The sequence below is a fragment of the Carcharodon carcharias genome, chromosome 10 (genome assembly GCF_017639515.1).
Source record: "Carcharodon carcharias isolate sCarCar2 chromosome 10, sCarCar2.pri, whole genome shotgun sequence".
Lineage (NCBI taxonomy): Eukaryota > Metazoa > Chordata > Chondrichthyes > Lamniformes > Lamnidae > Carcharodon > Carcharodon carcharias.
The window spans coordinates 118,203,944-118,216,340 of record NC_054476.1 but is presented as its reverse complement, the minus strand read 5'-3'; the positions used below and the strand labels follow the sequence as shown (position 1 = coordinate 118,216,340).

Sequence of the window (12,397 nt, the reverse complement as noted above, 5' to 3'; positions counted from 1 at the left end):
TCATCTGCCACCTATCTGCCCACTCCAACAGCTTGTCTGTCTTTTTGAAGTTCTACACTGTCCTCCTCACAGTTTACATTGCTTTCAAGTTTTATATCATCTGCAAACTTTGAAATTGTCTCCTGCACACCAAGATCAAGATCATTAATATATAATCAGGGAAAGCAAGGGTACCAATGCCAACTCCTGGGGAACTCCATTACAAACCTTCCTCCAGCCTGAAAAATATCCATTAACTATTACTCACTGTTTCCTATTACTCAGCCAATTTCGTATCCATGTTGCTACTGTCCCTTTCATTCCATGAGCTGTAATTTTTCTCAAGTCTGTTGTGCGGCACTGCATCAAATGCCTTTTGGAACTCTACGTACACCATGTAACACTCATCAGCCCTCTCTGTTACCTCTTCAAAAAACCTCAGCAAGTTAGTTAAACATGATTTTCCCTTCAGAAATCCATGCTGGCTCTTCCTAATCAACCCACCTTTTCCCATGTGACTATTAATTCTATCCTGAATAACTGTTTCTAGCAGCTTCCGCACCACTGAAGTTAAACTGACTGGTCTGTAATTACTGAGCTTATCCTTACAACCTTTTTGAATAAAGGTGTAATGTCTGCAATTCTCCAGTCCTCTGACACCTCCAGGGTCTAGGGAAGACTGAAAGGTTATGGCCAGTGTCCCTGCATTTCCCACTCCCTTCAATATCCTTGGATGCATCTCATATGATCCCGGTGCCTTGTCAACTTTTAAGTACTGACAGTTTACCCAATACCTCCTCATCAGTTTTGAACCCACTAGTGACAGAGTTTCCTCCTTTATTACCAAGGCCTGGGTAGCACCTGCTTCCTTGGTAAAGACAGATGCAAAGTATTCATTTAACATCTCAACCATGCCCCCTGCCTCCATGTGTAAATGCTCTTTATTGCCCGTAATCGGCCTTACTCCTCCTTTTACTATTTATGTGCCTTGAGAAGACTTTGGAATTCCCCTTTATGTTGCCTTCTAGTCTTTTCTCATAATCCCTCTTTGCTTCTTCACCTCTCCTCTAATCCTTCTATATTCAGCTTGGTTCTCAATTGTATTTTCTACCTGATACCTGTCATAAGCACACCTTTTCTTCTTTATCTTAATTTCTACCTCCTTTTTCTTCCAGAGAGTTCTGGTTTTGTTTGCCCTACCTTTCCCTTTTGAAGGAATATACCTTTACTGTGGCCGAACTATTTCTCCTTTGAAGGTAGCTCATTGTTCAGCTACAGCTTTTCCCACCAACCTTTGGTTCCAGTCTATCCGTTCTTCCTCCATTGAAGTTGTCTCAACCCCAGTTAACTATTCTTACTCTGGATTGCCCATTGTCCTTTTCTATTGTCATCCTAAACCTTGGCATAGGGTAACTAAGATTAGAGAGTTGAATGTGTGTCTCAAAGATTGATGTGGGAAAAATAGGCTTCTATTCATGGGGCATTAGCACCAGTACTGGGGAAAGTGGGCGTGGTACTTTTGGGGCAGTCTTCACCTGAACTACACTGAGACCAGTGTTCTGGCGAGCCAAACATCAAGGGTGATAGAGAAAGCTTTAAACTAAATAGTAGGGATGCGGGATCAAGTGAGGGAAGACGCGATCAATTGGAGGGAAAGGACAAGGCAAGACAGCAGGTTAGTAATAAGGGTAATGATAATCAGAGCATGCCAGGAAGGGACAGAGCATACAATCTTAAGAGTGCTCCAGCAGATAAGGCCAGAGGTTGCAAAAATAGTAAAAAGACAGAACTAAAGCCTTTATACCCGAATGCACATAGCGTACAATCTGATAGCTATTTTAGAGACTTGGCTGCAAGACGATCAAGGCTGGGAACTGAATATTCAAAGGATACATGACATTTCAGAAGGTCAGAAGCTAGGAAAGATGGTGGGGCAGCTCTATTAATTAAGGATGACATCAGTACAATAAGTGAAAGCTGACCTTCGTTCTAAAGATCAATATGTAGAATCAGTTTGCATAGAGGTAAGAAATAACAAAGGTAAGAAGTCACTTATGGGAGTAGTTTATAGGTCCTCTTCCAGTAACTACACTGTAGGATGGGGCATACAGGAAGAAATAATGGGGGCTTGTGAGAAAGATATGGTGATAATCATGGGTAATTTTAATCTACATATAGTTTGGATGAATCAGCTTGGCAAAGGTAGCCTAGAAGATGAGTTCATAGAGCATTTTTAGGACAATTCCTTGGAGCAACATGTTCTAGAGCCAACGAGAGAGCAGGCTATTCTAGGACTGGTATTGTGCAATGAGACAGGATTAATTGATGACCTAGTAGTAAAGGAGCCCTCTAGTAGCAGTGACATGACTGAACTTTGCATTCAGTTTGAAAGAGAGAAAAGTTGGTCTAAGACTAATATTTTAAACTTAAATAAAAGAAATAATAAGGGTATGAAGGCCAGGCTGGCTAATGTGGACTGGGAAAGGAAGTTAAGGGGTAGATCAGTAGAGATGCAATGGCAGAGATTTAAGGGGATATTTCATAACATTCAGCAAAGACACATTCTAGTGAGAAAGAAAGAATCTAGGAGAAGGAGGCATTGTCCGTGACTAACTATGGAAATTAAAAGATAGTATCAAATTGAAAAAAAAAGTGTACGATTCTGCGAGATCAGTGGCAGGTTAGAAGAGTGGACAGATATAAAAAAAACAGCAAAGGTGGCTAAAAATTAGGGAGAAAGAGTATGGGAGAGCTCACTAGAAATATAAAAATAGATGATAAATTTCTACAGGGGTTTAAGAAGAAAAAAAGAGTAACTGAAGTGAGTGTTGGTCCTCTATTGTGTGTGTCCTGGGGAATTAATAATGGGAAATAAGGAAATGGCAAACACGTTGAATGGATATTTTGTAACTGCCCGCCCTACAGAAGACACACATAACATCCCAGAAATTGTGAATCTAAAGGTGAAAAGGAGTGAGGAGCTTAAAACAATTACATTCACCAGAGAAAAGGTACTGAGAAAACTATTAGAACTAAAGACTGACAAATCCCAGGTCCTGCTGGGATTCGTCCTTGGCTCTTAAAAGGAGTGGCTGCTGAGATAATGGATGCATTGGCTTTAATTTTCCAAAATTCCCTAGATTCTGGAAAGGTCCCATCAGATTGGAAAATAGAAAATTCTATTCAATAAAGGAGGGAGACAAAAAGTAGAAAACTGCAGGCCAGTTAGCATAACATCTGTCATGGGGAAAATGCTAGTATCTATTATTAAGGAGGTTCTAGCAGGGCATTTAGAAAAACTTAAAGCAATCAGGCAGAGTCAACATGGTTTTATGAAAGGGAAATACTGTTTGACTAATTTATTAGAGCTCTTTGAGGGAGTAACAAGCAACATTGATAAAGGGGAACTTGTAGATGTGGTGTATTTGGATTTCCAAAAAGCATGTGATAAGATGTCACATTAATGGTTACCACACAAAATAAGAGCTAATGGTGTAGGGGTAACATATTAGCATGGATAGAGGATTGGCTAGCTGACAGGAAACAGAGAGTAGGCATAAATGGGTCATTTTCAGGTTGGCACAATGTGAGGAGTAGAATGTCACAGGGATCAGTGTGGGGCCTGAACTATTTACACCCTACATCAATGACTTGGATGAAGGGGCTGCATTTTTGGTTGCTAAATTCGCTGATGATGCAAAGGTAGGTATAAGATTAAGTTGTGAAGAGGGCAAAAGAAATCTGAAAAAGGGATATAGAAAGACTAAGTGAATGGGCAAAAATCTGGCAGATGGAGTATAACGTGGGAAAATATGAACTTGTCCACTTTGGCAGGAAGAATAGAAAAGCAGCATGTTATTTAAAAGAAGAGAGATTACAGAATTCTGAGAGAAATTTGGATGTTCTGGTACGTGAATCACAAAAAGTTAGCATGCAGTTACAACAAATGATTAGGAAGGCAAATGGATCGTTGTTGTTTGTCACAAGAGGAATGAAATATGCAGATAGGGAAGGTGTGCTACAGTTATACAGGGTGTTGGTGAGAACACATCTGGAGTACAGTTTTGGTCTCCTTATTTACAAAAGGATTAGAAGCAGTGCGGAGAAGGCTCACCCTCCTCAGGTGAAGGGGTTACCTTAAGAGGGAAGGTTAGGCTTGTTTCCATTGGAGTTTTGAAGGACGAGAGGTGATCGTATTGAGACATATAAGATCCTCAGGGGACTTGTCAGGGTAGATGCTGAAAGGATGCTTCCCCTTATGGAAGAGACTAGAATAAAGGGACACAGTTTAACAATAAAGAGTCTCCCATTTAAGGTGGAGATGGAGAATTTTCTTCTCTCAGCGGGTTGTTAGTCTGTGGCATTCTCTTCCTCAAAGAGCAGTGGAGGCGGGTCATTGAATATTTTTAAAGCTGAGTTAGACAAATTCTTGACTGACAAAGCAGTCAAAGGCAGGAAAGTAGAGGCCACAATCAGATTAGCCATGATCTTATCAAACGCCAGAGCAGGCTCAAGGGGCTGAATGGCCTACTCTTGCTCCTAATTCATGTGTTAACATTAGAAGGTTTTCAGTTAGAGTGATATTTCATAATAAATAATTAAAACAAATTATAAAAGAAAGACATTTCAAAAAGGCTTCAGTACGCAAACAGTGCACTAAGGTCATCAAAAAAATTTTGCACACAAACTTAGTTGTACTTGAGTGACAAGCAGATAAAAATGTCATGTTTTCAATCAGGATTATGCTCTACTCAGGACTCCTAATGAAGATAATGAATGTGATTGATTCACATATTCCTTCACCCACACACAACTGCAATTTTGGTTCCAGGTTCTGGACCCACTAGATGCAATTCTTCTTCACACTTCTTCTATTATAAATTGTAGACTGAGCTGAGAAGGCATTGAGAACACCAGGGATGCTAACAAGCTGAAATATTAAATTTTAACCCATTCATTCACATGCAGTTTCAATCAACATTCCTTTTTTTGAAAGCTGTAGTTAATTTCCAGCCTTCAACTGCTCCCTCACACAATATGCTGTGCTCCAAAAGTGTTTTGGTTCCTATCACAACTATGGGTCTGAACTTCCTCAGAGTGGCAATCAGCATCAGGTTGTCACTTTGTGCTAAATTACGTACGCTAATTCTTTTCCTCAGCCTGTCTCACCCAACCTTCTGATTCAAGCTGGGTGAGATCCCGGCAGTGCAATGCGTCCCTGGGGACCAGTGCAAAGTCCAGTTGAGTCAAAGTGAAGGAAGTCACACCCCCTTTTTACAGCACGAGCTACCATAAACCAGCTAAGTTTAAATGTCCATGAAATTTAAAACTCCTTGCCAGGCCAGGAAGAAGCTAGGTGGATAGGATTTGGGGGTTGGGGGGTGGCAGTGGGGAAACAATCGGAGACTAGGGGGTGAGGTGGGGATTAGGAGGTTGGGAGACAGAGATTGGGTCAGGTCAGGGTGTGTCAGGCCTCAGGGTAGGGGGAGGGAGGCCCCTTAGGTCCAGTCAGAAAGTGGGGGTGGGGGTGGCAGTTGGGCCTGCAAGCGGGGGGAGGTGAGGGGTGGGGAGGGAGTCTCGTGGAGGGGGCAGTAGCAGTTAGGGGAAGACTTCTGGGGGGTACTCCCATAGGTGGGGTAATCAAGAGTGATGGGGGAAGATCTGTGCAGGGTTGGGGAGAGTCCCGTGGAGGGGTCGGCCTGGGTCTGTACAATAGTTACCCAGAAATTTGAAGTCATTTTAATTCTTCTAACTTTTTCTGGGTAACTATTGGTGTAGCCCAGTCAGAACCATCTGAAGTTTGAGATTTACATCTCATTTTTGGATGGTTCCTCATGCAGGGCAATTGCCTAGGGGAGGTTTGCACTTCTGGGCAATTGTTCTGCAAACCTTACCTGTGAACTTTTGAAGGGGATTCCCCAGCTCATCTCTGGGGTACCCCCCAATCTGACGCTGGGAAGCTTGGAGGTTAAAGCTCAATATCTCTTCCATTTAGTATTGTCTCACTCAGTGGTTCTTAAACTCTCTTTGCCACAGCCAGAGCAGTCTAAATGGCCCTAACTCAATGAATTGGAGCTACTTGGTCAGCACAACCAAATTATAAAAATTATGCAAAATTGTTTCATTAATTCATGGGATGTGGGCGTCGCTGGCTAGGCCAGCATTTATTGCCCATTCATAATTGCCCTTGAGAAGGTGGTGTTGAGCTGCCTTCTTGAGCTGCTGCAGTCCATGTGGTGTAGGTACAGCCACAGTGCTGTTAGGAAAGGAGTTCCAGGATTTAGGCCTCGTACAATGAAGTAACGGCGATATATTTCCAAGCCAGGATGGCGAGTGGCTTGGAAGGGAACTTGCAGGTGATGGTGCTCCCAGGTATGTTCTACCGTTGTCCTTCCTGATGGTAGTGGTCATGTATTTGGAAGGTGCGGTCTAAGGAGGCCGGATGACTTCCTGCAATGCATTTTGTAGATGGTACACACTGCTGCTGTGTGTCAGTGGTGGAAGGAGTGAATGCTTGTAGATGTGGTGCCAATTAAGCGGGCTTTGTCCTGGATGATGTCAAGCTACTTGAGTGTTGTTGGAGCTGCACTCATCCAAGCAAGTGGAGAGTATTCCATCTCATTCCTGACTTGTGCCTTGTAGATGGCAGACAGCCTTTACGTAGTCAGTGGTGAGTTACTTACCACAGCATTCTTAGCCTCTGACCTGCTCTTGTAGCCACAGTATTTACATGGCTAGTCCGGTTCAGTTTTTGGGTTAATGGAATCCCCCAGGCTATTGATAGTGGAGGATTCAGCAATGGTAATGCCATTGAATATCAAGAGCTGATGGTTAGATTCTCTCTTGTTGGAGCTGATCATTGCCTGGCACTTGTGTGGCGCAGATGTTATTTGCCACCTGTCAGCCCAAGCCTGGAGATTGTCCAGGTCTTGTTGCATTTGGACCTGGACTGCTTCACTCTGGGGTGCTGCAAATGGTGCTGAACATTGTGCAATTATCAGCAAACATCCCCACTTCTGACCTTATGATGAAGGGAAGGTCATTGATGAAGCAGCTGAAGATGGTTGGGCCAAGGACACTACCCTGAGGAACTCCTGCAGTGATGTCCTGGAATGGAGATGATTGACCTCCATCAACCACAACCATCTTCATTTGTGCTAGGTATGACTCCAACCAGTGGAGAGTTTTCCTCCTGATTCCCCATTGACTCCAGTTTTGCTTGAGCTCCTTGATGCCAAACTCGATCAAATGCTGCCTTAATGTCAAGGGCAGTCACTCTCACCTCACCTCTGGAATTCAGCTCTTTTGTCCATGTTTGAACCAAGGCTGTAATGATGTCAGAAGCTGAGTGACCCTGGTGGAACCCAAACTGAGCATCAGTGAGGTTATTCTACAGTTCACTAAAGGTACATGTCTTTAAGTATAATTCTCATTTGTTTATTTACACAGGAATCTAACCAGGACCATTAACAAAATGCCATGTTAGATTCACTCAGAGCTCAACAATAATTTGGATCAGACAGTTGTTCAGTTCAGTCCACATTGTTAATCTTCTTTCCAAAGGGAAATTCTGACTTTTGCAACTAGTTCCAATGTGTGCAGTAAAATGAAATGTTCAGGTTTCAAAGGAACTATATTGAAAAACCTACAAATCAAAAATCATTTTACCAGTGCCAGTGCTCTCAGATGCTTCAGATGCAATTGATATGTTGTCCAAACATCTTTCATCTGGAGAACTGAAGGAACTCTGCACTCCAGGCTTATCTTCACCCTGTTCCACAGGGTGCAGTGGGTTGTGGCTTTTCACTAAATTCATTATTGAAGAAGGCTCTATTATGACTGGCTTGGTTTCCTGTAATAAAAGCAGAAAAAAAATGTTGAGAACTCAAATGTAACACATATTAATTCCACAGCCATATCCACCAATAAAGATGGAGATAACAAACTTAAAGTAGCACAAGATCCTTTCTAAGAATTTGAGTTTAAAATCAATACTGTTCTTTTATAGATGCAATGAACTCTAACCTCCAAAATAAGAGTTATGACCCATATGCAAGTTTTGGTCCCCTTGTACTATTTACCAACAAGAAAGGACCAAGGTCCTGCACTTTGAATTTCATTTTTTAATTAGCTTAGACATCCTCTAGGATAGCCCAAAGTGCCTAACCTATTCTTAATAAATATTATTCTATGAGAGGATTTTAGCAGCTTTCAAGGCACTAAAACCAGTATATAACCATGTGGAGATTATTTGAAAAAAAACGTGCTGGAAGCATTAAATTTCCATATTTTGGCAAAAACATGAAACCACATCAAACATTATTTTCTCAAACTACTGCAATGGCTGCAGTGTTTTAAAACAGCAGACTATAACGTGGCAGAATCAAGTTGCACTGCACCTCAAAAAAGATAATTTTTGACAGTACTTGAGGCAGGCTGAATAATATGAATTTAAAATAAGTTTCAGTTGATTATGGTTGAAACAGACTATGTTAGACTTGGTGTCAAAGATGACATACAGTATTTGAAAATATCCGGGTACATGTGCATTTCAAAACGGTTAGGAACAGGAGTGTATCTAGCCTAGGCTGTTCTCTGCAGTGATATAATTGCCAATATCCACAACGGCATCAGATTTTTTTTTTGCTAGCTGATAAAACGGAAGAGATGGCAAAACTTTCTCTCTAATGGTTCAGCCATCAAGGATTCAATACTGGAAACCAAATTCCTATATCCGTTGTGTCAGACTGCACTTGATTTGTCTCAATTTTGGATATTATAACCTGTCTTTGGAAAGCCCAGAAAGTACAAGACCTAGGCGTTACTTTGATCAGTTATTTCAACACTGAAGCTGCAAAGAGAGACTCCATAAGGTTCAACTATGCTTCACCAGAAACTCAGTTATGAGATTGTAAGTAGCACTAAAAACAAATTATGGACTATTATTTTTTGAGCAGGTTAAGTTTTGTACAACAGATGCATTGTAACCAGGAGTTCCTTGCTGTGTTCCTCTTTTGAGTAATAATCTCATTTGTAATTTTTTTGAGCAACATGATCCACAACATGATGCTCATCACCTTTCAAAGTGAAGATTACAGTCAGTACTCCAATGCAAAATATCATAGTACAAGGTAATTATTAGTCTCATGACGTTATGCCATTCACATTACGCATAGGTTGCAAGTTTTAGTTAATATGATATGTGGATCTGCTGAGGGAAACTGTCCTTTTTGCTGTAAAAATGAATATTGAAGGAAAAACCTGAATTGTGTCAAACACATGGCTAAAGACATTTAAAATAATGAACCTTTTCGATACTCTAAAATACTTCAAAGTAGAAAATACACTTTCATTATATTCTGATTACCTTACAGCTTCGCTTCATTTGATGTTGATGCATTCTCATCTGCAATGTTATGTTATGTACTGTAAAAATTTAACCTAAGAACATTAAGAGTTAAGAGCAGGAGTAACCAATTCAGCCCCTCGAGCCTGCCCCGCCATTCAATATGATCATGGCTGATCTCATTTCGACCTCAACTCTAATTTCCTGCACTCTCCCCATAACCTTTCAACACGTTACTAATTAAAAATCTGTATCTCCTCAAATTTATTCAGCGTCCCAGCATCCACTGCAGTCTAAGGTACTGAATTCCACAGATTCACGACCCTTTCAGAAAAGTAATTCCTCCTTATTTCTGATTTAAATCTACCACCCCTTAGCCAAAAAACTATAGCCTCTCATTCTAGAATGCCCCACAAGAGGAAAAATCCGCTCCACGTCTACTTTGTCTATCCCCTTTAGCATCTTATATACCTCAATTAGATCTCTTCTCATCCTTCTAAACTTTGGCAAGTACAGGCCTAAACTGCTCATTTATCCTTATAAGACAAGCCCTGCATCTCTGGAATCAATCTAGTGAATCTCCTCTGAACTGCCTCCAATGCAACTACATCCCTCCTCAAGTTAAGGGGACCAAAACTGTGCACAGTATGCCAGGTGCGGTCTCACCAATGCCTTGTACAATTGCAACAACAATTCCCTATTTTTATACTCTATCCCTTTAGGAAAATTCCATTTGCCTTCCTTATTACCTGCTGTACCTGCATACTAGCTTTCAGCGATTCATGCATGAGGACACCCAGATCCTTCTGCACTAAAGCATTCTGAAGTTTCTCTCCATTTAAATAATAAGTCGCCTTTTTATTCTTCCGACCAAAATGGATAATCTCACACTTATCCACGTTAAACCCCATCTGCCAAATTTTGGCCCATTCACCTAACCTATCCATATCCATTTGTAAATTTCTTATTTCTTCAGTGCAACTTACTTTCCCACCTACTTTGTTGTCATCTGCAAATTTAGCTATAGTACCTTCTATCCCTGAATCCAAGTCATTAATACAGATTGTAAATAGTTGGGGCCCAAGGACCGAACCCTATGGCACCTCACTAGTAACAGCTTACCATCCAGAAAAAGACCCACTTATTCCGACTCTCTGCTTTCTGTTGGTTAGCCAATCCTTTATCCAAGCTAATATACTATTCCTAACTCCATGCGATCTTATCTTGTGTATTAATCTTTTGTGCGACACCTTATCAAAGGCATTCTTCAAGTCCAGATATACTACATCCACAGGATTTCCATTATCCACTTTGCTTGTCACATCTTCAAAGAACTGTAGCAAATTAGTCAAACAGGATTTACTCTTCATAAAAACATGCTGACTCTGATGGATTGCATTTTGACTTTCCAAATGCCCCATTGCTACTTCCTTAATAATGGATTCCAACAATTTCCCAACGACAGACATTAAACTAACTGGTCTACAGTTTCTTACTTTCTGCCTCCCCTGCCTTTATGAATAAGGGCGATATGTTAGCATTTTTCCAATCCACTGGAACCTTTCCACAATCCAGGGAATTTTGGAATATTATAGCCAAAGCATCCACTATCTCTGCTGCCACTTCCTTTAAGACCTTGGGATGTAGGCCATCAGGTCCTGGGGACTTGTCACCCTTTAATCCGAATAGTTTGCTCAGTACTTTTTCTCTAGTGATGGTGATTGTTCTAAGTTCCTCCTTCTCTATATCTTCTGCATTACCTGTGACTATTGGGGTGGTGCTAGTGTCCTCCACTGTGAAAACGGAGGCAAAATATTGATTAAGCGTCTCTGCCATTTCTGCATTCCACACTATTAACTCCCCAGTCTCGTACTCCAAGGGACCAACATTCACTTCAGCTACTCTCTTTCCTTTTATATACATGCAGAAGCTTTTGCTATCAGTTTTTACATTTTGCGCTAGTTTTCTTTCATAATTTACCTTTGCTCTTTTTATTATTTTTTTTAGTAACCCTTTGTTGATCTTTAAAAGTTTCCCAATCTTACAGCCTGCCACTAACCTTTGCAATTTGGTATGCCTTAGTTTTTGCCTTAATGTTATCTTTAACTTCCTTGCTTAGCCATGGATGCTTTTCCCCCCCCCCCTTACCATCTTTCTTCCTCATATGGATATATTTTACTTGGGAGGAATTGAATATCTCCTTAAATATCTGGCACTGTTCATCAACTGTCCTACCTTATAGTCTTCCTGCCCAGTCCACTAGGGCCAAATCTGCCCTCATGCCGATGTAGTCACCCTTGTTTAACTCCAGAACACTAGGATGGGACTCAATTTCTCGCTCTCAAACTGAACTTAAAATTCTAGCATGCTATGATCACTCTTCCCTAGAGGATCCTTTACTACGAGATCATTAATTAATCCCATCTCATTACACAAAACCAAATCGAGGATAGCCTGCCCCCAGGTTGGTTCCACGACATATTGCTCCAAGAAACAATCTCAAATACACTATGAACTCTCCCTTGAGGCTACCCTTGCCAATTTGATCAGTCCAGTCTATATGCATATTAAAATCACCCATGATTATTGCCGTGCCTTTCTTACATGCTCCCAGTATTTCTTGGTTTATACTGTGCCCTACTGCTGAACTACTGTTTGGGGACCTATAGATTACTCCCACCAGGGATTACTTTCCCTTGCTATTTGTTATTTCTACCCAGACTGACTCTACGTCTTGCTCTCCAGTGCCTATATCATTCCTCACTATAGCACTGATCTCTTTTGTTAACAAAGCTACACCACCTCTTTTTCCTTCCTGCCTATCCTTCCGAACACTGAATATTCTTGGATATTCAACTCCCAAACCTGTTCTCCCTGTAACCACGTCTCAGTAATCGCCACCAACTCATCCCTATTTATCTCTACTTGTGCTGTTAACTCATTAGTTTTATTCTGAATTTTACGCACATTCAGATACAAAGACTTTAAGTTTGCCCTATTGTCAATTTTCCCTGTTATATGATTCTTTGGTGCAATTTGGCATTCACACAGTCCCTTCCTTTCACTTTTTGA

General features: G+C 41.0%; 1 protein-coding gene across 2 annotated transcripts in view; it reads right to left on the bottom strand.

The window, feature by feature from the left end:
- The window catches only part of usp32 (ubiquitin specific peptidase 32), a 259,887-nt gene that overhangs the window by 49,149 nt on the left and 198,341 nt on the right, over positions 1-12,397 (bottom strand). For both annotated transcript variants that reach the window (XM_041197547.1, XM_041197548.1), the window contains exon 13: positions 7,648-7,831. In XM_041197547.1, coding sequence (XP_041053481.1) covers positions 7,648-7,831 — 184 coding nt within the window. The remainder of the gene's footprint in view (positions 1-7,647; positions 7,832-12,397) is intronic.